Here is a 25,099-nt window from a genome sequence, read left to right on the forward strand (position 1 = left end):
TATAATCAGCTTCTTTTGCAAGTGTATATTGTATTTTGTTTATAGATTCAAAATTATTCTGAGAAGGGGTCCATGGCCTTCACGATACTGCTAGAAGTGTTCCTGGTACAAAGAAAATGGTTAATAATGCCAATATAAAATTGCCCTGGTGCAAAAATCCAGCTGCACCTTGACTTAAGCCCAAGTCCACCCTTCCCATCGGGCTGACCTGGGGTAGATCTATGACCTTTTTGAGCCTCAGTTACCTCATCTGTAAAGTAGGGATAAGCATTCTCTGCTTTATCTGGTTGCTATGAGATGATGTTTGTCCAGGATTTGGCATAGAGTGTGACACACAGCGGGTGCTCTATACATGTTAATTTCTTCCATTTTTCGGCTTTTGCCCCCTTACCCTAGTGAGCACAAAGGATAAAGCCTTTTTTGTGGTACTTTCCAAAGAGCGCCACATTGTGTGTTTTCGCCCAGTGGTATACTCAATGCAACAGCTTCTGCTCCCTTACCCCACACAGAGCTTGGCACACAGGAGGCACTCACTCGTGTACTTGTGAAATAAATGAGACAGTGAATGAATATGGGTGATCCAATCAGTTCTGCATGGGTTTGTGATAATTTTGTGTTTTCTAAAGAGCATGTCTGGTTAGGATAGTCATGTGCCCCTGCCAGAAGCTGCTGCTACCTTTGAAGCTGGGTACAGTGTGGAGGTCATGGTGTTGTGGCTGCTGGAAGAGGAGTGAACACTCCTCCTGCCACACAGTCACCCTGTGCTTTCTGAACACCAGGTCCTCGTCTGTCATGGGGGCCTAACAACAGCTGCTTCATAGAGGGTTAGGGAGTATTACACGTGATAATTTATGTAACATTTCTTGCCTACAGTCCGGCATACAGAAGGCATTAAGAAATCTCTGAAAAAACAAACCAGTGAATGAATGAATGAGTATATGAATGAGCAGTGAGCAGTTGTTATTCCTGACTTCCTCTGGATCTGTTCTCTCTCACCCAGCACTGTTCCAGAAGTTTGATTGAGGAACTCCATTAATAACCAGCCCAGGATAAATTTAGAAAAACGCCAATGCTCAGCCAGCTCCATCTTCCTTGAACTGAAGTCAACATTTTTTGGAATTGCTTTCCTGGCTGCTACTAGATAAATGACTAATAGGACAGAGAATATATCAGAACTCGTGGGCTAAAAATAGTGAACGAAGCAGGAACTGAGCTGAACACACATTGAAGTCTTTCTGGCACTGCACTGTATGGAGACAGTACATTTCCATGCCTGCCTGCTCCACTGAACTATGTAGTGCTAGCTAGGCAAAGACTCTGCCTGGCTATCTTTGAACACGGTACATTTCCCTGCTCAGAACATCCGAATATTCAGTACAGCAACTAAGATCATGGGCAAAACCAGCCTGGTGGAAGCATCCTGACAAACCGTGTGACCTAGGACACATCACTTATGCTTTCTGGTCTCCAACTTCCTCATGGGCAAAATGATGACCATAAGCCCATGCTTTTCATAGATGTTTAAAGGTTAAATGAGGTAATGCATGTCCAGTGCTCAGCCAACTGAGATTCAGGAAGCGCTCAATAGATATTAGCTGTCATTATTAATTCGGTAAGTAATCCTTTTCCCACAGAGGCAGTAGAAGGCTGACGATGTGTGTGAAAAGGATGGATACAATTCCCTGGGCCATAAATAAAGGTTTTGTTGTTGTTGTTGTTTAAATGAACTGCAATGAGTTTGAGAGATTTATATATTATTTTACAGTACTTCTTAATGCTAGTCTAAAAAGTTCAACATTGTCATTGCACTCTACTTCCGTAGGAGACAAATATATGGGGAGCTTAATTCCAGATAAACTAAGCAAGACAAAATTAATAGCAGCCACTTTTTCCTGAATTGAAGTTTCAGTATAATTGTTGAATATAAGGAAGATAATCAGAGGATTTTCTTGGTTCTCCCTGTGCTGGGATTTAGGATTTGCTTGTTAGGCATTTAAATGCTTCACTGCAACCTCAAACAGTCTGGATTGCTTTGGCCACGTTCACTTAAAACCCCATTGGTCACAGATGACAGTTCAGACGGTGTTAGGAATCCAGATGCATGGAACAAAGTCAGAAGTCTTGGCTCAGAATCACTCACAGCCATTGCACCTAAGAGGCTTATGGAATTCTTCCTCCAGCAAAGTGGATGATCAGCTTACTTCTTAATTGTGTTGCCTGAAATCCAAGACCCCAAAGGATAATCAAATGCAAGGCAAAGTTCACCGCTGAAACTCAAAACCCATCTCTGTTCTACATTGTATGGATTTCCAGTGCATAATTAAGGTGTTGTTCTAGGAGGGCACTGAAGATCTTGCAAGAAAAGCCTTCCCCAGAGCTGACATCAGATTTTCTTCAAAAGCTAGGGCTCTTGACATGATAAGTGCAGGCAGACAACTTCCAAATACAAATTGTAAAAACCGCAAATAGATGGACTGGGCATGGCAAAGTAAAATCAAGGTTGTTCTACCCTGGACAATGCGGCTCTTGTCCTGGGCTCCTCCTTCAGGTACCAGCACAGGGAACTCCAGCCATGTTCAACTCCGTGTAGTTTCTTCACATTCTGTGTTTTGCATGTGCTGTGAACTCGACCTGGGAAAACCTTCATCCCCTTTTTTCATCTAAATGACTCTTATTTTTATCTAAAACATGGTCCAAGCCTCAGCCCCACATCTGGACTTTCAGTGCAGTGGCTACTGGGATCCATTAGACATCCATTCTCCGTGCCCCTAGTCCACTTCAGGCTTTTCTCATCCATGGCACTCGGCCACTGCAGGGAAACATTTGACTTAATAGGGACTCCCCTACTACATCAGTGGTTTTCAACTGGGGGTGATTTTGATCCCCCTGCCAGGGCACATTTGGCCATGCCTGGAGATACTTGGTGATATAATAATGAGAAGTACTATTGCCATCTAGTGGTGAGAAGCCAGAGATGCTGTTAAACATCCTGCAATGCACGGGAAATTCCCAAAAAAGAATTATCTGTAGCAAATATCAATAGTGCTGAGGTTGAAAAACTGAAAGGTAAGCTTTTGGACCAGAAACTACCATGTTCAACTTGTATATACAGGATCTAGCACAGTGTCTGGCATGTTGCCAGCACTAAAAGTATTATTACAATGTTGAATGAATGAAGGAAGTAATAAAACATTCAATCTTCTGATTAACAAAATGCATCTAACCTCAGCTGAGAGAGGGACTGCTGTATAGTGGAAAGAGAGTGGACTTTAGAGTAAGAGAACTGAGTTCAAATCTCTACTTGTGGTTTATATTTCACTTAGGAAAGTCATTAACTCAGATTCAATTTCATCTATGAAACGAAGCTAATATTTATTCATTCAACAAAAATGTGTTCCACACTTTGTAAATCCCAGGCTCAAGGTAACTTGTTGAACATACATTGGTGATTAAAACCAACGTGGTTTTCAGTCTCTAGTGAGCTTATGATAAAGTCAAGAAGTCATATAATAAGTAAACAGACACATTCATTGCTAGAAATCTGACAAGGAGACCAAGAGAATGCAGTAATGAAGAGCAACGGGAGGTTGACAGGTAGGGTGGCTCGGGAAGGCATCTTGAGTGGATAGGAAGATGAATTAGGAAACCAATTTCAGGATTATTAATCAAGGATTAAGATGATGATGGTCCAGACACAGAAGCTGAGATCTGAAGGGTCAGAAGCTGGATTTCAAAGAAAGGAGGCAAGAACTCTCTAGGCAGAAGAACTGCATGTGGGTGCAAGGGGCATGAGGACTGGACTGCGGCACCAAAGGGAGGGCATGTGGCCAAAATATTCTAAGTGAGAGGCAGAGTGGCACCAGATGAGATCAGAGTTCAGATAAGTCAGAGACTTAAGAAACGAAATAAAATTTAAACAGAAATAGAAAATAGGAGTTTCCTTTGTGTTCTAAATGTACCCGGGTCCTACAAAGATGTTTGAGGATAAAGTATATGAAGTTTGCATTTTAAAAAACACATACCTGTCCATTGCGGCATTATTAACAACAGTCAAAAGGTGGAAGTAACCCAAATGTTGTCCATCAGTGGATAAGTAGATACAAAAAATTAATGGACATACAACGGGATACCATTTGGTATTAAAATGGAAAGAAATCCTGACACATGTTGCAACATGAATAAACTTTGAGGACATTATGCTAAGTGAAATAAGCCCTTCATGAAAAGACAAATACTATGTGATTCCACTTATATGGGATATCAAGTGTGGTCAAGCTCATACAAACAGAAAGTAGAATGGTGGTTTCCAGGGCCTGGGGGCATGCAAAAGGGGAGCATTGTTTAATAGGAACAAAGTTTTAGTTCTGCAAAGTAAAATGTTCTGGAGATTGGTTTCATAACAATGTGAATATACCAAATACTATAGACCTGTACTTTTTTTTTTTTAAACAAGGTCTCACTCTGTCATCCAGACTGGAATGCAGTGGTGCCATCTTGCTGACTACAACCTCTGCCTCCCGGGTTCAAGCGATTCTCCTGCCTCAGCCTCCTGAGTTGCTGGGATTACAGGTGCCCGCCACCACGCCCGGCTAATTTTTGTATTTTTAGTAGAAACAGGGTTTTGTCATGTTGGCCAGACTGAGTGCCCAGCACAGAACAGCCAATCCCACTTATAGAAGTCAAGGCCTTCTCTCCTTCATTCTTTCATCCTCTCATCTTTTCATGTGGAAAGGATGAGGACTAACAAAAGATCTGCAGTCCCCTTTAAGAGTACTTTTAGAATGCTTCCTAGCATCATGGTGTGCCCTGAGAGAGACAGAGAAAGCAGACAGGTAATAAACACCTGTCACCTACCACATGCCAAACTTTTGAGGCTTTGGTGTCCTATTTTTCTCTCCAAGAAAAGATTATAAATGAAAGTTTCTGTCTGTACTTATTTCTTAAGATATTTTATTCGTTAAAATAAAATGGGAAATGCTAATTGGAGATGAGTTGATAATGAACATGAAGTGGCCAAAAGGGGCCTGGAACTTGACGGACCTTCCTTAAATGGCATAAACGTTGAAGAAGATGATGGTAATTTCCCTTTCTTTCTTTCTTCCTCTTTCTTTCTTCTTTCTCCCTTTCCTTCCCTTCCCTTCCCTTTCCTTCCCTTCCCTTCCCTCACCTCCTCTCACCTCCCCTCACCTCCCCTCCCCTTCCCTTCCCCTCCCCTCCATTCTCTTCTCCTCCTTCTCCTTCTTCTTCCTCCTTCTTCCTCCTTCTTCCTCTCTCTCTCTCTCTCTCTCTCTCTCTCTCTCTCTCTCCTCTCTCTCTCTCCTTTCTTTCTTTCTTTCTTTCTACAGAGCCTTGCTCTGTCACCCAGACTGGAGTGCGGTGGCACAATCTTGGCTCACTGCAACCTCTGCCTCCCAGGTTCAAGCGATTCTACTGCCTCAGCCTCCCGAGTAGCTGGGATTACAGGCACCCACCACTACCCCCGGCTACTTTTTCATATTTTAGTACAGACGGGGTTTCACCGTGTTGCCAAGGCTGGCAATTTCTTTACAGCTTTCACACTGTTCATGGTAGAGCTGGGAGAACCAAATAACTCCTATCCTTTGTGTGATGGTTAATTTTATGTGTCAACTTTACTGAACCAAGGGATCCTCAGATAGCTGATAAAACATTATTTCTGTATGTATCTGTGAGGGTGGAAGAGATTAGCAGTTGAATCAGTAGACTGAGAAAAGATCAGCCTTCACCAATGTGGATGGACATCATCGAATCCTTTGAGGGCCCAAATAGATCAAAAGGAGGGAAAGGGTGAATTCACTCTCTTTGTTTGAGCTGAGACATTCATATTCTCTTGCCCTTAGAGATTGGAGGTCCTGGTTCTCAGGTCTTTGAACTCCAAGACTTATACCATTGGAGCTCATGGTTCTCAGACCTTTGGACTTGGACCGAATTACAACTGCTGGCTTTCCTGGTTCTCCAGCTTGCAGACAGCAGATTGTGAGATTTCTCAACCTCTATAATTATGTGAGCCAATTCCCATAATAAATCTTCTGTTATACACCTCGACATATTCCATTGGTTCTGTTTACTGGAGAATTCTGACCATACACTTTATTTCTCTACAGAGGAATTTATTATTTTGTGGCTAGAAATAAAGATTCGCTGTTCATTTAGGTTTTCTGTGCATTTTTCTTGGGGGACAGGTGTGTTTCTTAGCTGATCTAATCAATTGACATTTCTAGAGATTTCTCATATAGAATTGATAGATGCAGGAGGCAGATAAGGAGGAAGGTCCCAGGGAATCTTCAACTGGCCTGTGCACTGGGAGGACGGGGTGGGGCCACAAGACGTTCCTGCCGCTTGCAGTGGGGAGGAGCCTGACCTCTCCTGTTACTGAGTGGTGACTTGGGATTCTATCTGTGAGATGGGGGCCTGTTAACAGGAACCCTTCTCACTTTGCTGTGTGGTTTTTCCTTTTGCCCAATAAGTTCCATAACCCCTCACCCTTCAAAGTGTCTGCATGCCTAATCTTTCCTGGCCATGTGACAAGAACCCGGTTTCTTCCTACAACATTTTTTTGGTACCCAGAACATGGAATCTGAGGAAGGGAGGGTGAAATGGGGACCCAAAACCTTTAACTTTTGCTTCTGAGCCTTTTGGTCCTATGGCCTTCATCTTCTTTGTTTCGGGACAGTAATGACACCTATTTTTCCTTTTACAATACAGTACTGGAGGTGGTCCACACTTACCCCAAGGGCCACAGACACACGCGCACAGGACAGTTGGACCAGGCAGCTGCCTACCCCTACTTCCCTACCAGCCGGAGTGCATGGCTGTGGTGTGTGCCTCATGTGTGTGCAGTGTCCAATGACCATGCAGGGTAAGGATGAGTCATAGCTGCTGCCTGGGCCCCAAGCAACTGGCTGGCATTCCCCACCACGTGTCCACAGAGTCCCCACCTACCCCAGCTAGAGACTCCAGCTCTCTCCCACAATAGTTAAGCTTATCTCCCTAGTGCAGACACCATTTGCCATAAGAATAAGAGGTTCTTCCCCCAGTCATCCTTTTCTCTTCTCCACCCTGTCAGCAGTTAACACAGCCCTGCATTTAACCTCCTTTTCTCTACCCTGTCAGCAGATGACTTTAAAACAAGGGTTTGTTTTTTGTTTTTTGTTTTTTTTTCCTTTTGGAAGACATTTTGTTGGGCTGGAAATGATTGGGATCACTGTATTTTTGGCAGAGTTTTAATTGTGAGAAAGGATTTGTGAGGTTAGTCTTAAGCTGTAGCCAATCTGGTGTGCTTTGCACATCTTTCTGTATGGCTGGTAGCAAACTTTGCTGCAGGCCTCAATCTTGATTTACATCCTTAAGGGCATGGCCTGTAACCTTGTGGCAAGGCTTTGTTCAGCCTTTGGGCGGCCTGGATTCAATCCTGGCCTAGGGAATGAGTCCTTTCTGGTATGATATGTGAACGTTTGCTGTTTGTTGATTCCCTTACCCTCTATGAACCACCTTGGATTTTCCTTTCTCTGAGCCTTTAGTAAAGTTTGAAAGTCAGAAATATTGGCTGTTTGGCATGGCTAAAGTTGGCTAATAAGGGAGTTAAAAGGATTTTCTTAAGGAGTGCTCACCTTAATTAAAAGTGGATTATCCAAGTTATAGTTACATTTACAAGGACTTTGTTTTCCTTTTCTTTGACCTTGTTTTGCTGCAAAAAGGGTTTTTTTTCGGTTGACTAAAATATTTTTCTCCATTTTGCCTTGCCACTTTTAATGCACACATGAGAGGGGAGAGACCTCTGTTTTCCTCATAGAACCCCAGTAATTAAAAGTACCTGGAGGTCAATAATCCAAATAGGAGATTGGCAAACAAAAGATCTTATGGGGACTGGGTTTTCTTCTGTCTGTCTGTACAGTTATATATATGTTGTGTGTGTGAGATGTCTATAAAAAGAGCTTTAATTAATTGGCCTAAAGGAAGATAAGTGCTTGGATCAAATATTTTTTAAAGGGAAGATAAAAACTGTGGTACCTTTCATTTCATGTGACTTTAATCTTTGAAAAATAAAAACAGCCCTAATAATTATTGGTAAAAAGCAGATGTCATCAAAATATAACTAGGTGGACTAAATTATGCAGGTCAGATACTAGGTTGGCTAAATATTTTAAGGTTATCGGCTGCATTTTTGGCATTTGAGAATTTTTTAATTTGCCGGCTTCACAACTGGTAAGGGCTGGGGACATATGGAACTAACCACACCCTTAATTATGCTGGGAGGCATCAAACCTTGGCTGCACCTAGCACATAATCAAAACAACTTACTAGGTTTTACATTAAAAATTGTTAAAAGTTACCATTATGACATGTAATTGAGACTACTGGAAATAGATTTATGTGCAAGGTGTGTAAGAACAGTAAAATGTGTTTTTAAGAAAAGGTTATAAAAAGGTATAAAAATATACATTCTCACTTAAGGTTAAAGAATTGTTTTAAATTAGATATGACAAAGCTAAAAGTTTAAACACGTGGTGGAGGGATTGTAAAAATTAATCTTGCAAAAATTCCGTGTGTGAATATATTGATTAAATACAAAAGGGTATTATATGGTTTTTCTGTAAATTGAGCATTAAAATAAAAGCACAACGAGGTATTCTTAAGGCAGTAATCTTCTCTTTAGCAAAAGTTGTAAAGGGTTATAAAAGGTTTTTGCTTTTTTAAAATTTCTGAGTCATCATTTTGGCAAAATAAATAATTTGTGGTAGTATGTAATTCTATTTCATAATGTAAACTGTTTTAAGCCTCTAACATATTTAACAGGTTTGCCCAAATCAAACTTCAGTTTCAAAACTGTGTTTCCTGATATCTGGATTTTCGGATGCTTCAGAGGTCCTCTGGAGTATCCAGAAAAGAGAAGTAAACAGGATTATTTGACATGTTCAATGGTATTCAATCTTCTTTAGGCTATATTTTGGCGAATAATACCAATATATGTTCCAAAATTGTATGGGATTTCTAAAATCTTAATGTCTAAGTACATGCTATCATAATTAAGATTATGTTAAGTTACTGGATACCATGAGATAACCAAACTTCTTTGTCAATTGTGTTTCTAACTCTAACTACCCTGGACATTTTGACAATTGTTGCCTTGTTTTAACCTCTTTCAAAAGACGGTTTATAATAAGCTACAGAACTTTGACAGTTGCTCTCAAATACAGGTTTCTGATAACTTTGGAGATTGTGCCATTGGAATAAAGAAAAAACGTACAGGACTCATGAAGAGCTAAAAATGTTCACGAATATCAAGCAAAACAAGAGCTAACTGAATGAACTCACAGAAAACCAAAGCAATCTTTTTTACTTTTGCTTGGAATATTGCTGGTTCTTGTTTTCTTTTTCAGAGTCAAGGAAACTTATTTTGAACTATTTACAGCCTTTACCTATTGAGTAAGGTATACTCTGTGAACAAAATTTGGAGCATGTTTCTTTCTCTCTGTCTGCTTGTCCTAGAATTTGGAAACTAGTTGTGACTATTCTTTACTCATGGCAATACAGTTGTTTGCATCAGTGCAATAAGAATCCATTTTCTTTTGCAACAGGACACAATTGTAGAAACTGGTTGTTTTACCAAGGCTTTGACTGGAAAAGCATTCTTCCTTTTAAGGAGTCAAGCTTGACTTGCAGAGCCAATAAAAACCCCTTCGAAAAACCTGGCCTTATACCCTTGTCTACACAGTCCCTGTACAGGGTTCCTGACCTGTGGTCAGTAAAAAATGTCACTTTCTAACAGGCCCAGGATCTCCAAGTTTATCTTGGGACCTTAAGAGGAGAGGATCACCCAACTCACAGGTATTTGAGGATACAAACCCATGACTGGGCTCTGCTTTAAAAGGTCTTATCTGAGATTCCTTGTGGGACAGAGTTCCATCAAAGCCAGTCTAAAAGGCCTATGTAGAGATAATTATTCTTGCTGCACTTTATGCAAATAATCAGGCCAAGTATAAGACTAAAATCTATTTTGCAAACAACGTCATCCTATCATGATTTTTTTTTAACAAAAATGAGTATTGGAGAGAGAGGAATTATGTTTCAAAACCTATCATAAGTTTGTCATTAAATTCTAAACTCATTCGTTGTTTTTTAAGTTTTTGCCTACATTTTAGACTAACCCTGATTGTTGCTGTGAACTAACCAGAAATCTCTGGGTGCAGCTCAGAAGAAACAAGAGGGATGGGTAATGTGAAAATCTGGATCAATATTCTAGTTCTGAGCCATTATCTTGCAAATCCTGCCAGACAATGGGAATAAATAGAGTGCCCCTAACCCAGAGGTTTTCTTTTTGGGAAAGTAAGACCAAGAGAGATAACCAAAGCCAAGCACCATGCATCCAAAGATATCCTTTTCTCTCCCTGGGTGTGTCATAAGACATCCTTTTCTCTCCCTTGTTAGAGAAGGACTTAATTCCACAGCTTCACTTTAGTATTCAGCTCATGATAAGGAGTCCATGCAGTCCCCCCAAGACACATTTTTGTTCCAAACTCAATTCCAAGCTTTGGGTCAAAGCCCTAGGAAAGAAAACTGGATCTGAGGGATCCAGAGGGAGATAATAACAGCAGTTAAAAGACACAGCACAGTTAAGCGTGACTGATTCCTGCTGAGTAAGCCAAGCTTCCCGTTTCATGGATAAAAACACCCTCTTACATCACACTAGTATTCATGGCATAAATGATGTCTAGGTAATTCAAGGCTATTGACAGCAGGGGAGAGAGGACATATGTGGGTAAGAGTGGATACTCCTACCCTGCAGACCCCCCCATTAACATGGGTGAAAGCCTCTTTAACACCCATGGGTGGCACCCTGCCATAGTCACCAGGACTCAGGGATAGAAGGAGGAAGGAGAGAAAGAGGAATGCCTCATTTTCCCTCCCTCATGTACCCTAGGTATTTGCTAGAAAGAGAAAGGAGCCAGGGACACCTGTTCCCCTCTTTGTAGTTGAGTAGCCATTCATCTCTGTACCCCTTTCAAATGCATCCTGAACCTCTGGGATGCCTTTGAAAAAAAATGCCTTTTTTTCCTCCCTTTTTCCTCCTCTGTGCTCTCTTCAATGATAGGTCATTGTGTCTCTATGTTATGGGAGACTCCTTTCAGGTGGAGCCTCCAAACTGGGAAAAGTTAATTTCCCAAACCTTAAACTGGTTGGCTTAGGACTGGGCTCAGGGGAAGGGAACCCAGAAGCCATCAAAAAGGTAAAAGTTTGTTTGTTTTTTTTATCCAATCGGGCTTTTTGCCCCCTTCTCCCCATGCAAACTGGTAAAAGTCCTTGGGATTTTTGAGCTGTCCTTACCACACCCTCTTATTTCATATTTCTACAGGTTTTCTAATAACTCAGTTTGTCCCTTCTTCAGGCCATCAAACTCCAGTCATGCAACTGGAGCTTTGGGCAATGGCCCCTTCTGGTGGGAACCCTTGGATAGGCCTCTGAGGGTGATTTGACGGCCATTTTCCCAAAACAGCACCCCTGTCAACAGGAAGCAGTTAAGATCTGTCTTCATCCTTATCCTCATCCTTATTCTAATGGCAGTTAGATGTACCTCTTTAGAGTAGCGAATGATAGATGCAGGAGGTGATAAGGTCCCTGGAGAATCCCCAACCAGCCTGTGCACTGGGATGATGGGGTGGGGCTGCAGGAAGTTTGTGCAACTTGCAGGGAGGAGGAGCCTGGCCTCTCCTGTTCCTGGGTGGTGACTTGGGATTCCAACTGAGAGATGGAAACCTGTGAACAGGAACCCCGCTCACTTTGCTGTGTTGCTTTTCTTTTTTCCTTTTCACTCAATAAATTTTGTAACCTCTCACTCTTCAAAGTGCCTGCATGCCTAATCTTTCCTGGTCATGTGACAAGAACTCGTTTTTTTCCTACAACAGAATCAGGTGACTGGAGAGAAGATCACAGGCCTAGGCCCCCAAAGCTTGAAGGGTGAAAGAATAAAAGATGGAAGGAATAAAATTAGGACCTTAATTCTTTCTTCAGCTCAGTGTAAATCTACTTAGCGCTTGAGAGGCCAGAAGAAAGGTCTTCAGTGGATTCTTCCCTGTTCTCTTCTTTCTGGTAGAGCTTAGAGTGTCCTTTCTTTGTGCCTGTTTCTCCTGCCCCTGTGTCTCTAACATCTCCCTACCAGCACTCCCGACACTACATTGTTCTTTTCGGCTGACACATCTGCTCCCCCCATCAGATTGTGAGGGCCTTTCCCATTAGAATAGGAGTTACAATTCCCCGAGAATCTTCAGGGCTGACAAAAAGCAGAGCTCTTAATACTCAGTGTTTAGGTTAGGGAAGGCAGAGGATAGAATGAAGGAAGGATGGATGGAAGCAAGGAGAAAAGTGTTGCAAAGCCAGGATTCAAATCTAGGTTGATCTGACTCCTAAACTAGCTCTACAGCATATGGAAATAACCCCAGGCCAAGAAAACCTGGAAATATGGGTGCAAATCAGGATAACAATGATAATAAAAGCAAATCTTTAAATAATACTTACCATGGGCCAGGATCTATTCTAAGCACACAATCCTTACCACAGCCCTAGGAGATAGGTACCCTTATTATAACCATCATATAGATGAAGAAACTGAAGCACAGTGAGGTTTGTAATGTGCCCAGAATCACATAGCCAACATTATTAAAAGTAATCTGTAACTTGCAGTGTCTAACGTGGCAAAACAGCATGGTTCCAATTCTACTACTATGGCTGGAAACTCATAGAACAAAGGACCGGAAGTAGCTTGGAAATCACCTAGCTCAGTCTCTGACTTCTAGAGATAAGGGACCTTGGGCCCAGGTGGCAGGTGATTCCCAAAAGGCTGGCTATCCTGGGGAAGGGGAAGGACAGATAAGGCAAAGGGGAAGCAGGATTGTGATTAGACTGACCACTCGATTGGAAGGAACAGCATCATGATTTTGAAATAACTCTGATGTGTTAATTGGGTTATCTCAGTTAAACAGGAATGCAAAATTAGTTCTGCTGAACTCAAGGGCCTGTTTGGTTCCTTCTAACCCAGTGAGTCTGCGGATCTATGAGGATGATTCCAGGACATTTGCAACTGGTACTCCAATGATACTGATGTGAATGTGGAGAGCGACATATTATTTTCTTCTGGTCTCGTAAGAAATGTTTTCTCAATTTACCTAAATCTCTTGTCTGAATAACACACCGGTTGATCAGCACTGATCTCTAGTGAGCATTTACTACAGGCTGAGCTGTCTTCAAGGTATGATAGGTGTGATTGAGCCAGCCCATGTGGTCAGCATTATTATGATCTCCACTTCACAGATAAGAACATGGAGACACAGAGAGGTTGCATAAGTTGCCAAGAGCACACAGCTAATTACAAGGGAAGCCAGGTTTTGAAGTCTAGTAGTCTAACTCTGGACTGTGTCCTCAGTCCCTACGGCTATGACTACCTCCTAATTCTACTGCCTGGTTATTTTTAGTCCCTAGTTAAAAAGAAGAAATGACCATAGATCTGGAGGGATCCAGGCAGACACAGGTTCAAATCCCAGCCCCTGTGTGAACTGTTTCACCTTGCTAATCCCTAGTATCTCCATTGGTGTAGGGGGATAATAAAATCCAAATCTCTCATAAATATCTATCTCAAAGTCATGTATCCTGGATCTGCTAAGACAGGTTCCCACCATGTGCAACCTACCACACTTGTTTTTGGCAAACATAGAGGGTTAAAGTGTGCCGCCCCGCACAAACACGCTCTGTTGCTAACCCAATACTTGGGAACGTGACCTTATTTGGAAATAGGGTCTTTGCTGATGTAATCAAGTAAAGATGAGGGCATGCTGAATTAGGGTGGGCCTTTAATCCAATGACTGTTGCCTTTATAAGATAAATGAGAGGGAGATTTGGGACACAGACACACTCAGAGGGAAGAAAGCCATGTAAAGTGGGAGGCAGAGATTGGAGGAATGGGTCTAAAAGCCCAAGGATCACCATGAAGTACCTGAAACTAGGAAGAAGCAAGAAAGGACCCTGGTCTAGAGCCTTTGGAGGGAGCATGGGCAGGCCTCTAGCTTCCAGAACTGTGAAAGAATACATTTCTGTTGTTCTAAGTTAACCCATTTTGTGGCAATTTGTTATGGCTGCTGTAGAAATCTAATAGCAAATGACGGCTTGGTGAATGTACTAAGTGAAAAGTTCTGCTTTTAGACTGATGAAGCCAAGTCAGGGAGCTGAGGCATATTCTTGGGTGCTAAGGGATACCATGCTCATAGGTAGAGAGAAGGCCACATGAACCATATGGGGGACCATCTTTTCCCTGTTTTTGAAGTCATAAAAATGGAATGTCTATACTCTCAAAAGAATTGGGAAGAAGCTGATAGCTCTACTAGCTTCTCTCCATGGAAGGAGGTGAAGTATCTAACTGGGTTATGGTGTGTGCAATAGCCATTCGCCCATGTTCTTTGATTGGGAGAGTTCTGTATTAAATGTCAGTGTTCAGATATGATCTTTCTCTCTATAGCTCTCAGTGCCCAGTGGCTGACTGGGAGAGTATCTGCTCTGTCCCTGTGCTGTTTCCAAGGACACACTTGGTGAGAAGTGTTGCCCCTAGAGCCAATCTTGCTTTATCCAGAAAATGTAACCTGTGTTTTATTTTATTTTATTTTATTTTATTTTATTTTATTTGTTTCACTTTAAGTTCTGGGATACATGTGCAGAACATGCAGGTTTGTTCCATAGGTATACATGTGCCATGGTGGTTTGCTGCACCTATCAACCCACCATCTACGTTTTAAGCCCCACATGCATTAGGTATTTGTCCTAATGCTCTTCTGCCCCTTGACCCCATCCACCAACAGGCCCCAGTGTGTGACGTTCCCCTCCCTGTGTCCATGTGTTTTCATTGTTCACCTCCCACTTATGAGTGAGAACATGTGGTCTTTGATAACCTATGTTTTAATACTTTGACTTCTAGGTATATTTCTTAATTGATTCACAATTCAGAGGGGAAGGGGTATTATGCATGGCCCCCCACACCCTACTATCCCAAGAGGAAAATTGAGACTAAGCCTTCAGGACCTATCTGGGATCCCTCTGAGGTTAAAAAAAATTGGTCCAAATCTTACCTCTGCATTTCAGTTACTCTGCATTCTGGGATAATGTTGCAGGGTCTGGATAGCAGGAGAAAATACTAATAGCTATGGCATTGTGTTCAAGCCTTTTGTTTTGCTCTGGTTAACAATTTCCTCATCAGTAAAATTAGGGGATTGGATTGATTGAGCTCTAAATTCATGTTTACCTTCAGTAGTCATTGATTCTGGAGCATGGAAGGTGTTTGATTGCCAACATTGTTCATGACTCTGTGAGATAAATTTCATGTGGCTGATGTCACAGGGAGAAGGCAAAGTGTCAATTATAGCATCTAACTAAATGCTCTTTCACACCACAGATGACCCTGGCTCTGTACCTTTTCTTGCCTCTATAGCCTCCTCCTGTGGCAGGGACCTCAGCTATGTGGGCCAATAAAGGGTAGAAGAGAACAAAACGAGCTAAAGGGACACCTTCTGTGACTGACTAGATAACTGTTCCCAATAACTGGAAGGAGGAGCACAGTGGTAAGAACCATGAACTACAGAGCTAGACCAACTGGAGCCAAGTCTTGCTCTTGCTACTTTCTAGCTTTGTGACCTTCTGCAAGTCACTTATCTATCTGACCTCAGTTTCTCAATTATAAAATGGGGATTAAAAATAGTACCTATCTTTTAGGGTGGTTATGCAGATGAGATGTGCTTACAACTATGCCAGGGAATCAGTCAGCATTCTTTGTAAGTTACTGTTGGATTATTTGATCCAAAGAATGATTCTCTACTAAATTTGACCACTCTGTAATGGGAAAGACATAATCATAACATAGAGAGAAAGATGGTACCTGGGACAGATTTATTTTCCCTCTGCAAATATGAATACAGAGGAGAAGATTCCTGAAGGCTGCTGTTCAGACTGAATTGGTAGAAAATACAGAGTGAACCACTCGGCTCAGGCAAGCAATTGCTGTCAACACAGTTATCTATTTTGAGAATCTAAAAAATGCTAGTTTCTATCAAAAAGATGTCTATAATTATCAGCACTGTTGCATGTCTACTGAATAGTTATTACTGCTGTTCAAAATGATGGACCTAACACAAAATGCCAGTCTTAATATGGTTAACTGTTCATGTTTTTTAATGCAATATTATTATTAGGAACTTGAAAACTTACAGGTAGAATTTATGCCTGTAATGAACAATTATTGTGTTTTGTCTGCTTGATGTTTCATCGCTCATTCTTTGAGAAAAAAGTGCCCTATTCTTTTCGAGAACTGAGTATCCCACTTCAGTCATGTGACTCTAATGGGGGCTGCTAAGCATAGTATCTTATACCAGCACCCACCCACTCTAACAGGTGGAAATCTGGTCCAGAGCTTAGACAGTAGCAGCTTTTACTCTTCAAGGGGTAGAGGTTGTCCAGGGTGTGAATATATGACCCAAACTGGGTCAATCTGAGTGCTTCTCTGCGATTTTAATAACTGGTGTTGGGTGAAGGGCAGATGGACAGAGGACAGAGGAAATATATGTGATTTTGGAACTGTTAGTATCCACTGCTTCACTGATATGGAGAAAGTCGGCTGAGAGAGTAAAATTGTCACAAAAAGAGAAACAGATAAGAGATGAAGAGAGAAAATCCTGGGGTCCCATTCCTTGTTTCTTAGGGGCTCCCACCCTCTCTGATGGCTGGCTATGTGAACCAATACACCTCCCTCAGTTTAAGTTGGGTGAAACACTATGACACTTGTAGAATAATGAGTCCATCCATCCATCCATCCATTCATCCATCCATCTATCCATTCATCCATTCACTGTCTCACAAAGTTAATATCTACTAAAAGCCAACCATGTGTCAGGCTCTGTTCCAGGCACTGTGTCAGGTGTAGGAGACAATGCAGTGAATAAAACAGACAGAGCTTAGCCCCTGGGAGGCAACTGACTAAATATATATAGCAGGCAATCATCGTAGGATCATGGGGATAGAGGCAGGGGCATGGGCAGAGGGTCAGGAAAAATCTCTCTTGGGAGGTGATGTTAGGTAGGCTCCCAAAAAAAGTGAAGGAGAGGGCTATATAAGATGTGAGATAAGACCTTCTGGCCGAGGGAAGACAAGGGTTGAGATCATGCGTCCATTGTATTAGCCGAGCTCAATCTGCACACATGGATAACAAGGGCATGACAGCCACCTGTGCTGCAGGCAGAGTCCAGCTGATGCAGAGGAAGGCTCATGGACTCCCCGTGCATCTGCAAGGCCCATCTTCTACGTTCGACTTAGATGTAAGTTACGTAAATGCTTGAGATCAGTTTCCTTATAAGTAAAATAGAGGTACAATTCATCCTTGAATTAGGTCATCTTTTATAGTCACTCAGCAAATACTTGTGGGGTACATCTTACATTTCAGGCAGAGTATTAGCCTTGTGGAGCTCATGGTCTAGAGAGGAAGAGATGATTTAACAGGTGTATATATATAAATCTGTATCATATTTATGTCATATATAAAGTAAGAACTTGATTATATTTGCGTAGATATATAACTTTTAAATCAGTTTATTTGTATAGATATATAATAACTTTTAAATCAGATATATAATAACTTTTAAATCAAGCCCATAGTTGCTTATAAAGCTGTCACTTATGAGGGCTGTGTTGACTGTTTTGATTTATGAGGACTTGTTTGAGGAATAAAAGCTCAGTTGAATTCTTACAATGAGTGGGAGATTGGCTTTGATAATTTTATGCTTCCTTCTCAGGATCTCTGATTCTGAGGTTAATCAAAAGGAAGACAGCCAACTTCTACTGTGGGCTTACTAGGGACCCAATGTTATAAAGTATATATGCTTTATTAGGGAAGTTCTGAGTCCTACCTCAGGGCATCATGTGTTGGGCATCTAAACTAGGTGAGAAGGGATGGGAGGGTGTCAGCTGCCTTCACTTTCATGAGAATCAAATAAGATGACATATGTAAAATGCTTTGCATAAAATTATCAAAGCCAACCCCCCAGTCATTGTAAGAATTCAGCTGGGCTTATGTTCTACAAACAAGTCCACGTAAATCAAAACATTCAAGGCAGCCCTTATAAAGTCATAGCTTTACAACTAAATATGGACTGGAGCTCTTTCCAATAACCTAACTGGAAAGTCATTTTTCTTATCCCCAGTATAGCACCAGCATGTTAAATTACAGAGAATATAATCCTTTCATCAGGCTGACAAATAAACAAGGGTATGGGCTACCTATGCTAGAAGGAGGCAATAAGGTGAATTCCAAATCTGACTCTATTTAGAAATATCAATAAAGGGGCTGGGCACGGTGGCTCATGCCTGTAATCCCAGCACTATGGAAGGCCAAGATGCGCGGATCACCTGAGGTCAGGAGTTCAAGACTAGCTTGGCCAACATGGTGAAACCCGGTCTCTACTAAAAAAAAAAAATACAAAAATTAGCCAGGTGTCGTGGTGCTCACCTGTAATCCCAGCTACTTGGGAGGCTGAGACAGGAGAATCACTTGAACCCAAGAGGAAGAGGTTTCAGTGAGCTGAGATTGTGCCACTGTACTCCAGCCTGGGCAACAGAGCGAGACTTTATCTCAAAAAAAAAAGAAAAGAAAAGAAAAGAAAAGAAAAAGAAAAATATGAATAAAGGAAGGCTGGAACACCAGGTAGCTGTCAGCCTGTTGAAGAAGCTATTGTAAGGTGGAAAATGCACACAAGCAAGTGTGACTCTAATGTACATGTACATTCCTGACATTCTGTAGTCACCTGGTTCCCTGCCTCCTGGGTAAAGGAATTGATTCCTCTGTTGACAATTCTTGCATCCCATTTCCAGATCTCATTTCCACCTCTAGGCTGTGCAGCTATAATCACACCTGGCATCTCACCTGCTAACGCATCAGCCAACCTGACTCTGTCCCAACCCTGGATGAAGGAGACTGAGTGACTTACATAATGATTTTGCTCTTCTTCTCTGAGGAGGGTGAGCCACCAAACACCCAGCAACTCTGACTCGGAGAAATCATGGGATAGATTTTCCCTCTGTGCTCCTAGCAGAGTGGGGACTTCTTGAAAGGGACATGAACAAGTTGATGACAAGATATCAGAAGCCCCTCTTCTAGAGAGGCATCCCCAAGAAAGCCTCAAAATGCATCTATCTGAGTCCTAATTAAACCGGAAGTGCTGAATCCAGGGCACTGTGATATTTGCATGCATATTTCAATGAATTTTGTTCATGTCTGTATAGAAAAGGCCCTAAAGGTAGATTTAATAATTCACTTGCAGTGTCAAAATCTGCACGATTTAAAACCCTGTTGGTCATGAAAGAAGGAAAGCAAAGAACACCCTGTTGGGAATCTTGAGACCTTGATCATCTACTCCTGGTGCTTATGGGCTGTGTGATGTGGGATGAGCCTGTCCTCTCCAGGGACCTTGGTTTCCATAGAAATATCTGCAGAGATCTCTGTGGTGTCCTTTCACTCTGTCTCTAGGAGCCATGAGCTGCTGCAGATTCTCTAGTGAATGTCCCAACACCATTACTGTCATTCACCTAACCCTCCTTTACAAACTGCTCAAAGGCCCTTACAGTCCAAAGTGGGTCCAGGCAAGAACCACATAGTCCATTTGAAAACACACGCAAAGGAAACAGAACTGACACCATCAGTAATTGCCTCTTCCAAGTGGGATTTTGTGTGGATGGGGCTTCATGGAAACACTTGGGAGGATTTAACTTGGCCTCCCAAAGGCCATTGTTCTCAAGTGGCTCCCCTATAAGGTAGTCCAGGGTCCTCTCACCTCCTCTGGCCAGATTCTGTCAGCACTAGAAGGAGAGCGTTTGGACTTAGTGTCCAGGAGATTGATTGTGAGGATTCACAAGTGATTTGTCAATAATAATAGTTTAAAAATGGCTTTTACGTGTCATATAGGCATATAGATAGATGTGGTTTACCGAGAAACCTCCACAGTCATGAGGATCATGAATTACAGTCTTGATTCACTTACCATCTGTGAGCCCAGGAAGCAGACGAAGTGATATATCATGCAAATAACATGATCTTAATATTCAGACCTGACTTTGAATTTTGGTCTTGCCACTCAATCTCAATCCAACCTCTCTGAGCCACAGTCTCCTCATCCACAAAGGACGATATTAGGGCCTATCTTACGTTGTGGTTGTGAAGACCAAATGAGATAACATATGCAGAACTCCTGACACAGAACCCAGACCCTCAATAAGAGGCTGCGGCCATGATTCCTATTAAGTTGCCCTCAGATCAACCAGAAGGAAACCAGGCAGAGGACTATGGTGGTCAGCAACCATGTGACCCCAAAAACTCCATCTTGGGACCAGCATGACCACCCATGGGGCCCTACACCATATGGAGCAGGATGCTCTGTCTTGACACAAAGATGGGAAGAAGGGAATTCATAATCAGAAACTTACCTGGATGCTGCCTCCAGCTGTTCTTTCCTGGAAAGAGGAGAGGGAGAAAAAATAAAGCATAAATTACGTGAAACAGCTGTATTCTTCCTTGAAAGATCGCTGCAAAGCTTCCCTCTGAAGATGATGGAGCAGAGTTGAACTCTAGGACAGGATGGTCAGTGTGGAGGGAACCAACGAAGGAGGTAGGTTTACCCAGCCAGACCCCAGCCCATGTTACTCCCATTGGCTCTGAGGTTTTCAGGGCTCTTTTCAGCCACTCATTCATTCATTTATTCATCCAGAAAATGGTTGCTGAGCACTTACTCTGCCCCAGCTCTCATGCTGAGCTCGGAAAATTTGTTTGGTAGTGGGGACAGATCAAGAAACCAGGAATGTCATAATGTAGCAGTCACACACCCAACATAACTCTATCACCACCAGTGTCATCATAGCAAACACTGTCTTAACTCAATTAATCCTCATAACAACCCTATGAAGTACTATTATCATCCCATTTCCCTGAGGAGAAAATTGAGGCACAGAGGGGTTAAATGAATTGCTCAAGGGCTCACAGTTAGGAGACAGCAAAGTCAGGATCCAAACCCATGTGATCTGGCTCTGGAGCCCTCACTCCTAGCTGGGAGGTGCACCAGCCTTGCTTTACACATATTCGTGACTCCAAGCCTTTTCTCAGGCTCTCCTTCTGCCTGGAACTCCCTTCTTCTTTTCCCTGCCTGGAACAGTCCTACTCATCCTTTATGTCCACCCGGAGGGGCCCTCCTGAAGGTTCTTATTCAATTGTCCAAGGTCTAGACAGAGAAAATCCCCTCACAAATGGAATGGTACTCTGTCGTTATCACGTGGATCACATCACACTAGAATTACATGTAGTCTGTTTTTTGTCTTTGTTTTTCTTGTCTAAAATATGAGACCTCTGCAGCCCAGCACATGAGAGTGCTCATTAATGTTGAAAGAGTGACTGGCCTAACATGGGGATCCACAGGTGGGAGGCATGGAGACAGAACAAGAGAATCATGGCAGAGAAGTAAAAGGGCCAGTTGGAGAGTTAAGAATTTCTGCTTTGAGGGTCAGCTCAGCATCTGGTTACAGTGTGGCCTTGGGCTGGTCACACATTCTCTGGGCCCATTTCCCCAAGAGCACAACAAAGTGATGAGTTAGTTGATCACAAAGCAGGTGGATACAGAAAGCTGTGACTTTCTAGGATGTTCTAGGTCTCTGAGGCCAGAAGAAGTAGGAAAGATAGTAAGGGGAAGGAAAGGGCAAGGGGGCAGCTGAAGGGCATATTGGAAGAGAAGGTATGATACGGAGAAAGTTTAAAGGATTACACTGTCCATTCCTCTTTCACACTCCACGATGAGTATTTCATGCTTCCTGCTCTACCATCAGACTTCTCTCACTTCTACACCTTCCTCCCAGCTGATGACCTTGACTGCCCTCTCACTGAGATCCACCCATGGTCTCACCATCTGGCCACCCACTGGACTTCTGTTTTGTGCCAGTGGATGAAGGGCCCATGCTCTTAAAGAAGGCCCATACTCCACAGACCAGGCCATCTCTGCTTCTCTCACCTCTAGTCTTTCCCCTCCCCCCATACGCACATTTATCCTTCTCTGCTAGACCCTTTCCATCAAAGAAAAAATTTTTGGCCTCACACCCACTCCAGCTGTCACCTACAATCACTGTCTCCACTTGCTCATTTCTTCATCACCCTTTAGTTTGTGTCATCTGGCTTCTGTGTCCAGTGCTCCACTGAGATTGATCCAGCCAAAGCCCCAGCAAACTCCAAGTCACAACATCCCATGAGCACATCCCTATCTTATCTTCACTACTCTTATGATAGGATAGGACCAGAGCAGTTGACCTGTCCAGTTAACCATTAGATCCCCAATACCAAATAGAGTTCACATAAGGGATGATCAATAAATATATGCTAAATGAATGGAATAAATGAATAAAAGGGTTTTAACAACATTCCAGAGTGTTCTAGATCATGGTTGCTAACAGTGGTTTCCCAGGGCAGTAATTCAGGGGCTTCCTTTTCCCTTCAGCATTAATACTCCCTTGCAGCCCAGATTCAATCAGCACAGACTGAACACTTGCTATGGGCTAGGGACTAAGACAACTACTCTCACACATTTTATTCAGTTTGACCATCCAAACAACAATCTTCAAGAATGGGTCTTATTATCAAAATGACCCTTGTATCATTTCATCATCATTTTATCCAGTTTTCTCCCTAAATAATATTTTCTTCCCAGAGATACAAAGCAAAATAAAAACATAGGTTTTGGCACAAGACCTGGGTTCCAATCTTTGTTCCATCATTTATCAGCTGAGTGACATTAAGGAAGCTAATTAATCTCATTGACTCTCTCATTCTTTACCTATAAAAGCGGGGTTATGAAAAATGGTTACCCCTTCTACGTATCTTCCAGGACATCCTAAAGCTTAAATAAGATAGTATGTATGAAAGCAGATCCAATGTTATTTGGCCATAGGAAATGACTAGTGCATATAGTCCCCTTTCTCCATTTCTAAGCACTCCAATAATCTTGACCCTGGTCATAAAAGGAACAAGTCCTGGTTACACAATGAACTACCTGTTCTTGCTCAAGTGTTTTCTACATCGTGGGCAAAGTCTTCTCATCTCCATTTCAGTTCTCATAGCTAATAATTCCAGGGCTGTGCTGTCCAATAGAGTAGTCATTAGTCACAGAGGGTTATTTACAATAAAATTTAAAAATCTCTTCCTCAATTGCACTGGTAATCGTCAAATTCTCACTAGCCAACGAGGCTAGTGGCTACCATATTGAACAGTGCAGCTGTAGAAAATGAAAAATCAGACATAATTCCACTCTCCCTACCAGGAATAAAACAGTGCACGTGTTCTGTTGATAAAAAGCAATGTCTGATTTTTAACAGCTTCCCTCATCCCTGCTTGTATATAAGAATGTATCATCTGCCATCACTCCTACCCCAGCATCTTCCTTAAGTCCGTTCAGTCTCCACTGGTCAGCAGATCAGAAGACGTGGGTTTGCCCTTAGTTATGCCCAATATGATATGTGGCCTGAACTTCTTGGGGGTTCCTGAACTTCTGGGGGCCCTCAGGTTCTTCTCATAGAAAATTGGGTTTGGGCTTGAAACTCTTTGAAGTTCTTTGCAATTCCAAAGCAACGAGTTTATAATTATAATTTGTATAAAAAAATAAGAATGGACCACCACCATCCATCACTGCTAGCCCCCAAAACATAGATACTTGCAAATTAACAAAGAACTACACTAAGCTGAAAATTGTGATATGGCATCATGTTGCAGATGGGCTACGCTACTTCATCCTTCCAAACCTTTGGCAGGAATCTAAAATGGTGCAGCCACTATGGAAAACAGTCTGGCAGTTCCTCAGAAAGTTAAACATAGACTTACCAATCCTACTCCTAGGCATATACCCAAGAGAGTTGAAAACATATGTCCACAGAACGTGTATGTGAATGTTCATAGTAGCATTATTCACAAAAGCCAAAAAGTGGGAACAACCAAAATTTCCAACACCTGATGAATCATTAAACACAATGTGGTATATATAATCAAATATTATTTGGCTATAAAAAGGAGTAAGGTTCTGACAGACACTACAACACAAATGAAACGTGAAAACATTATGCAAAGTGAAAGAAACTATGCATAAAAGAAAGACATTATATGATTTCATTCAACTATGAAAGGTTCAGGATAGGTGAAATAAAGACAGAAAGTAGATAGTGATTGCAGGGTCTGGGGTGAAGAGGGAACCAGGAGTATCTGCTCATTGGGACAGAATTTCTTCCTAGGATAATAAAATTGTTTTAGAACTAGATAGTGGTGATTGATACCCCAATTTGTGAATATACTCAAAACCACCGAACTGTTCACTTTAAAAGGGTACCTTTTATGGTATGTAAAATCCTCTTATGGGTTGTGAAATGTATCTCAAGAAAGTTGTTATTAAAGCAAGCATAAACAAAAGACAAGAAAACCTTTCGGAGGTAGGTGAGAAAACACCAGTGTGTTGTCAGCTACTTCTTTGCCATTAACATATGGAGTGGGTTGGAATTCAGGGACATTCTTTTCCCAAGGGACTGCCTTGCTTCAGAATGGTTGCTAAATGAATTTCTCTAGGGATATTATACTTTTGTCCTTGGAAAAAGAAAGAAAGAAATGTACTCTCTTAGTTTAAAAACCATTCTCATATCACAGCAGCTGTCTGCAGCACAATGTAGTCCTCCAAGTCTCTGACAGCTAGGACAATGCCTTATTTATAATACATCAACCCAAAAGAATGGGCCCATTGCCAACACTTTGGGATGCATACCAAATGGAAATTGTCTTGGTTCTGCATCCAAAGTGTTCTTGTTTGAGTTCAAGGTCACTGTGGTCTCTTACGGGGAAGTCATCTGCCCATTCTAAGAAGACTCTGCTTTATGCTATCCCAAATCCTCAATGATTATAACAAGGATAGCATTGTAGAATCAAATGGAAACACGTAAGTCACTGTCTGAGCAAGTAAGTCTAGCTACAAGTAAGTATACCCAAACTTTCCCAGTC

General features: G+C 41.9%; 1 protein-coding gene across 3 annotated transcripts in view; it reads right to left on the bottom strand.

The window, feature by feature from the left end:
• KCNQ3 (potassium voltage-gated channel subfamily Q member 3) overlaps positions 1-25,099 on the bottom strand; it is a 358,397-nt gene that overhangs the window by 16,397 nt on the left and 316,901 nt on the right. For all 3 annotated transcript variants that reach the window (XR_012416643.1, XM_005564091.5, XM_073999469.1), the window contains one exon: positions 20,518-20,544. Coding sequence is in view for 2 of the 3 variants with exons in the window: in XM_005564091.5 (XP_005564148.1) it covers positions 20,518-20,544 (27 nt within the window). In the remaining variant the exon portion in view is untranslated. The remainder of the gene's footprint in view (positions 1-20,517; positions 20,545-25,099) is intronic.

Source organism: Macaca fascicularis, chromosome 8, assembly GCF_037993035.2.
Source record: "Macaca fascicularis isolate 582-1 chromosome 8, T2T-MFA8v1.1".
Taxonomy (NCBI): Eukaryota; Metazoa; Chordata; class Mammalia; order Primates; family Cercopithecidae; genus Macaca; species Macaca fascicularis.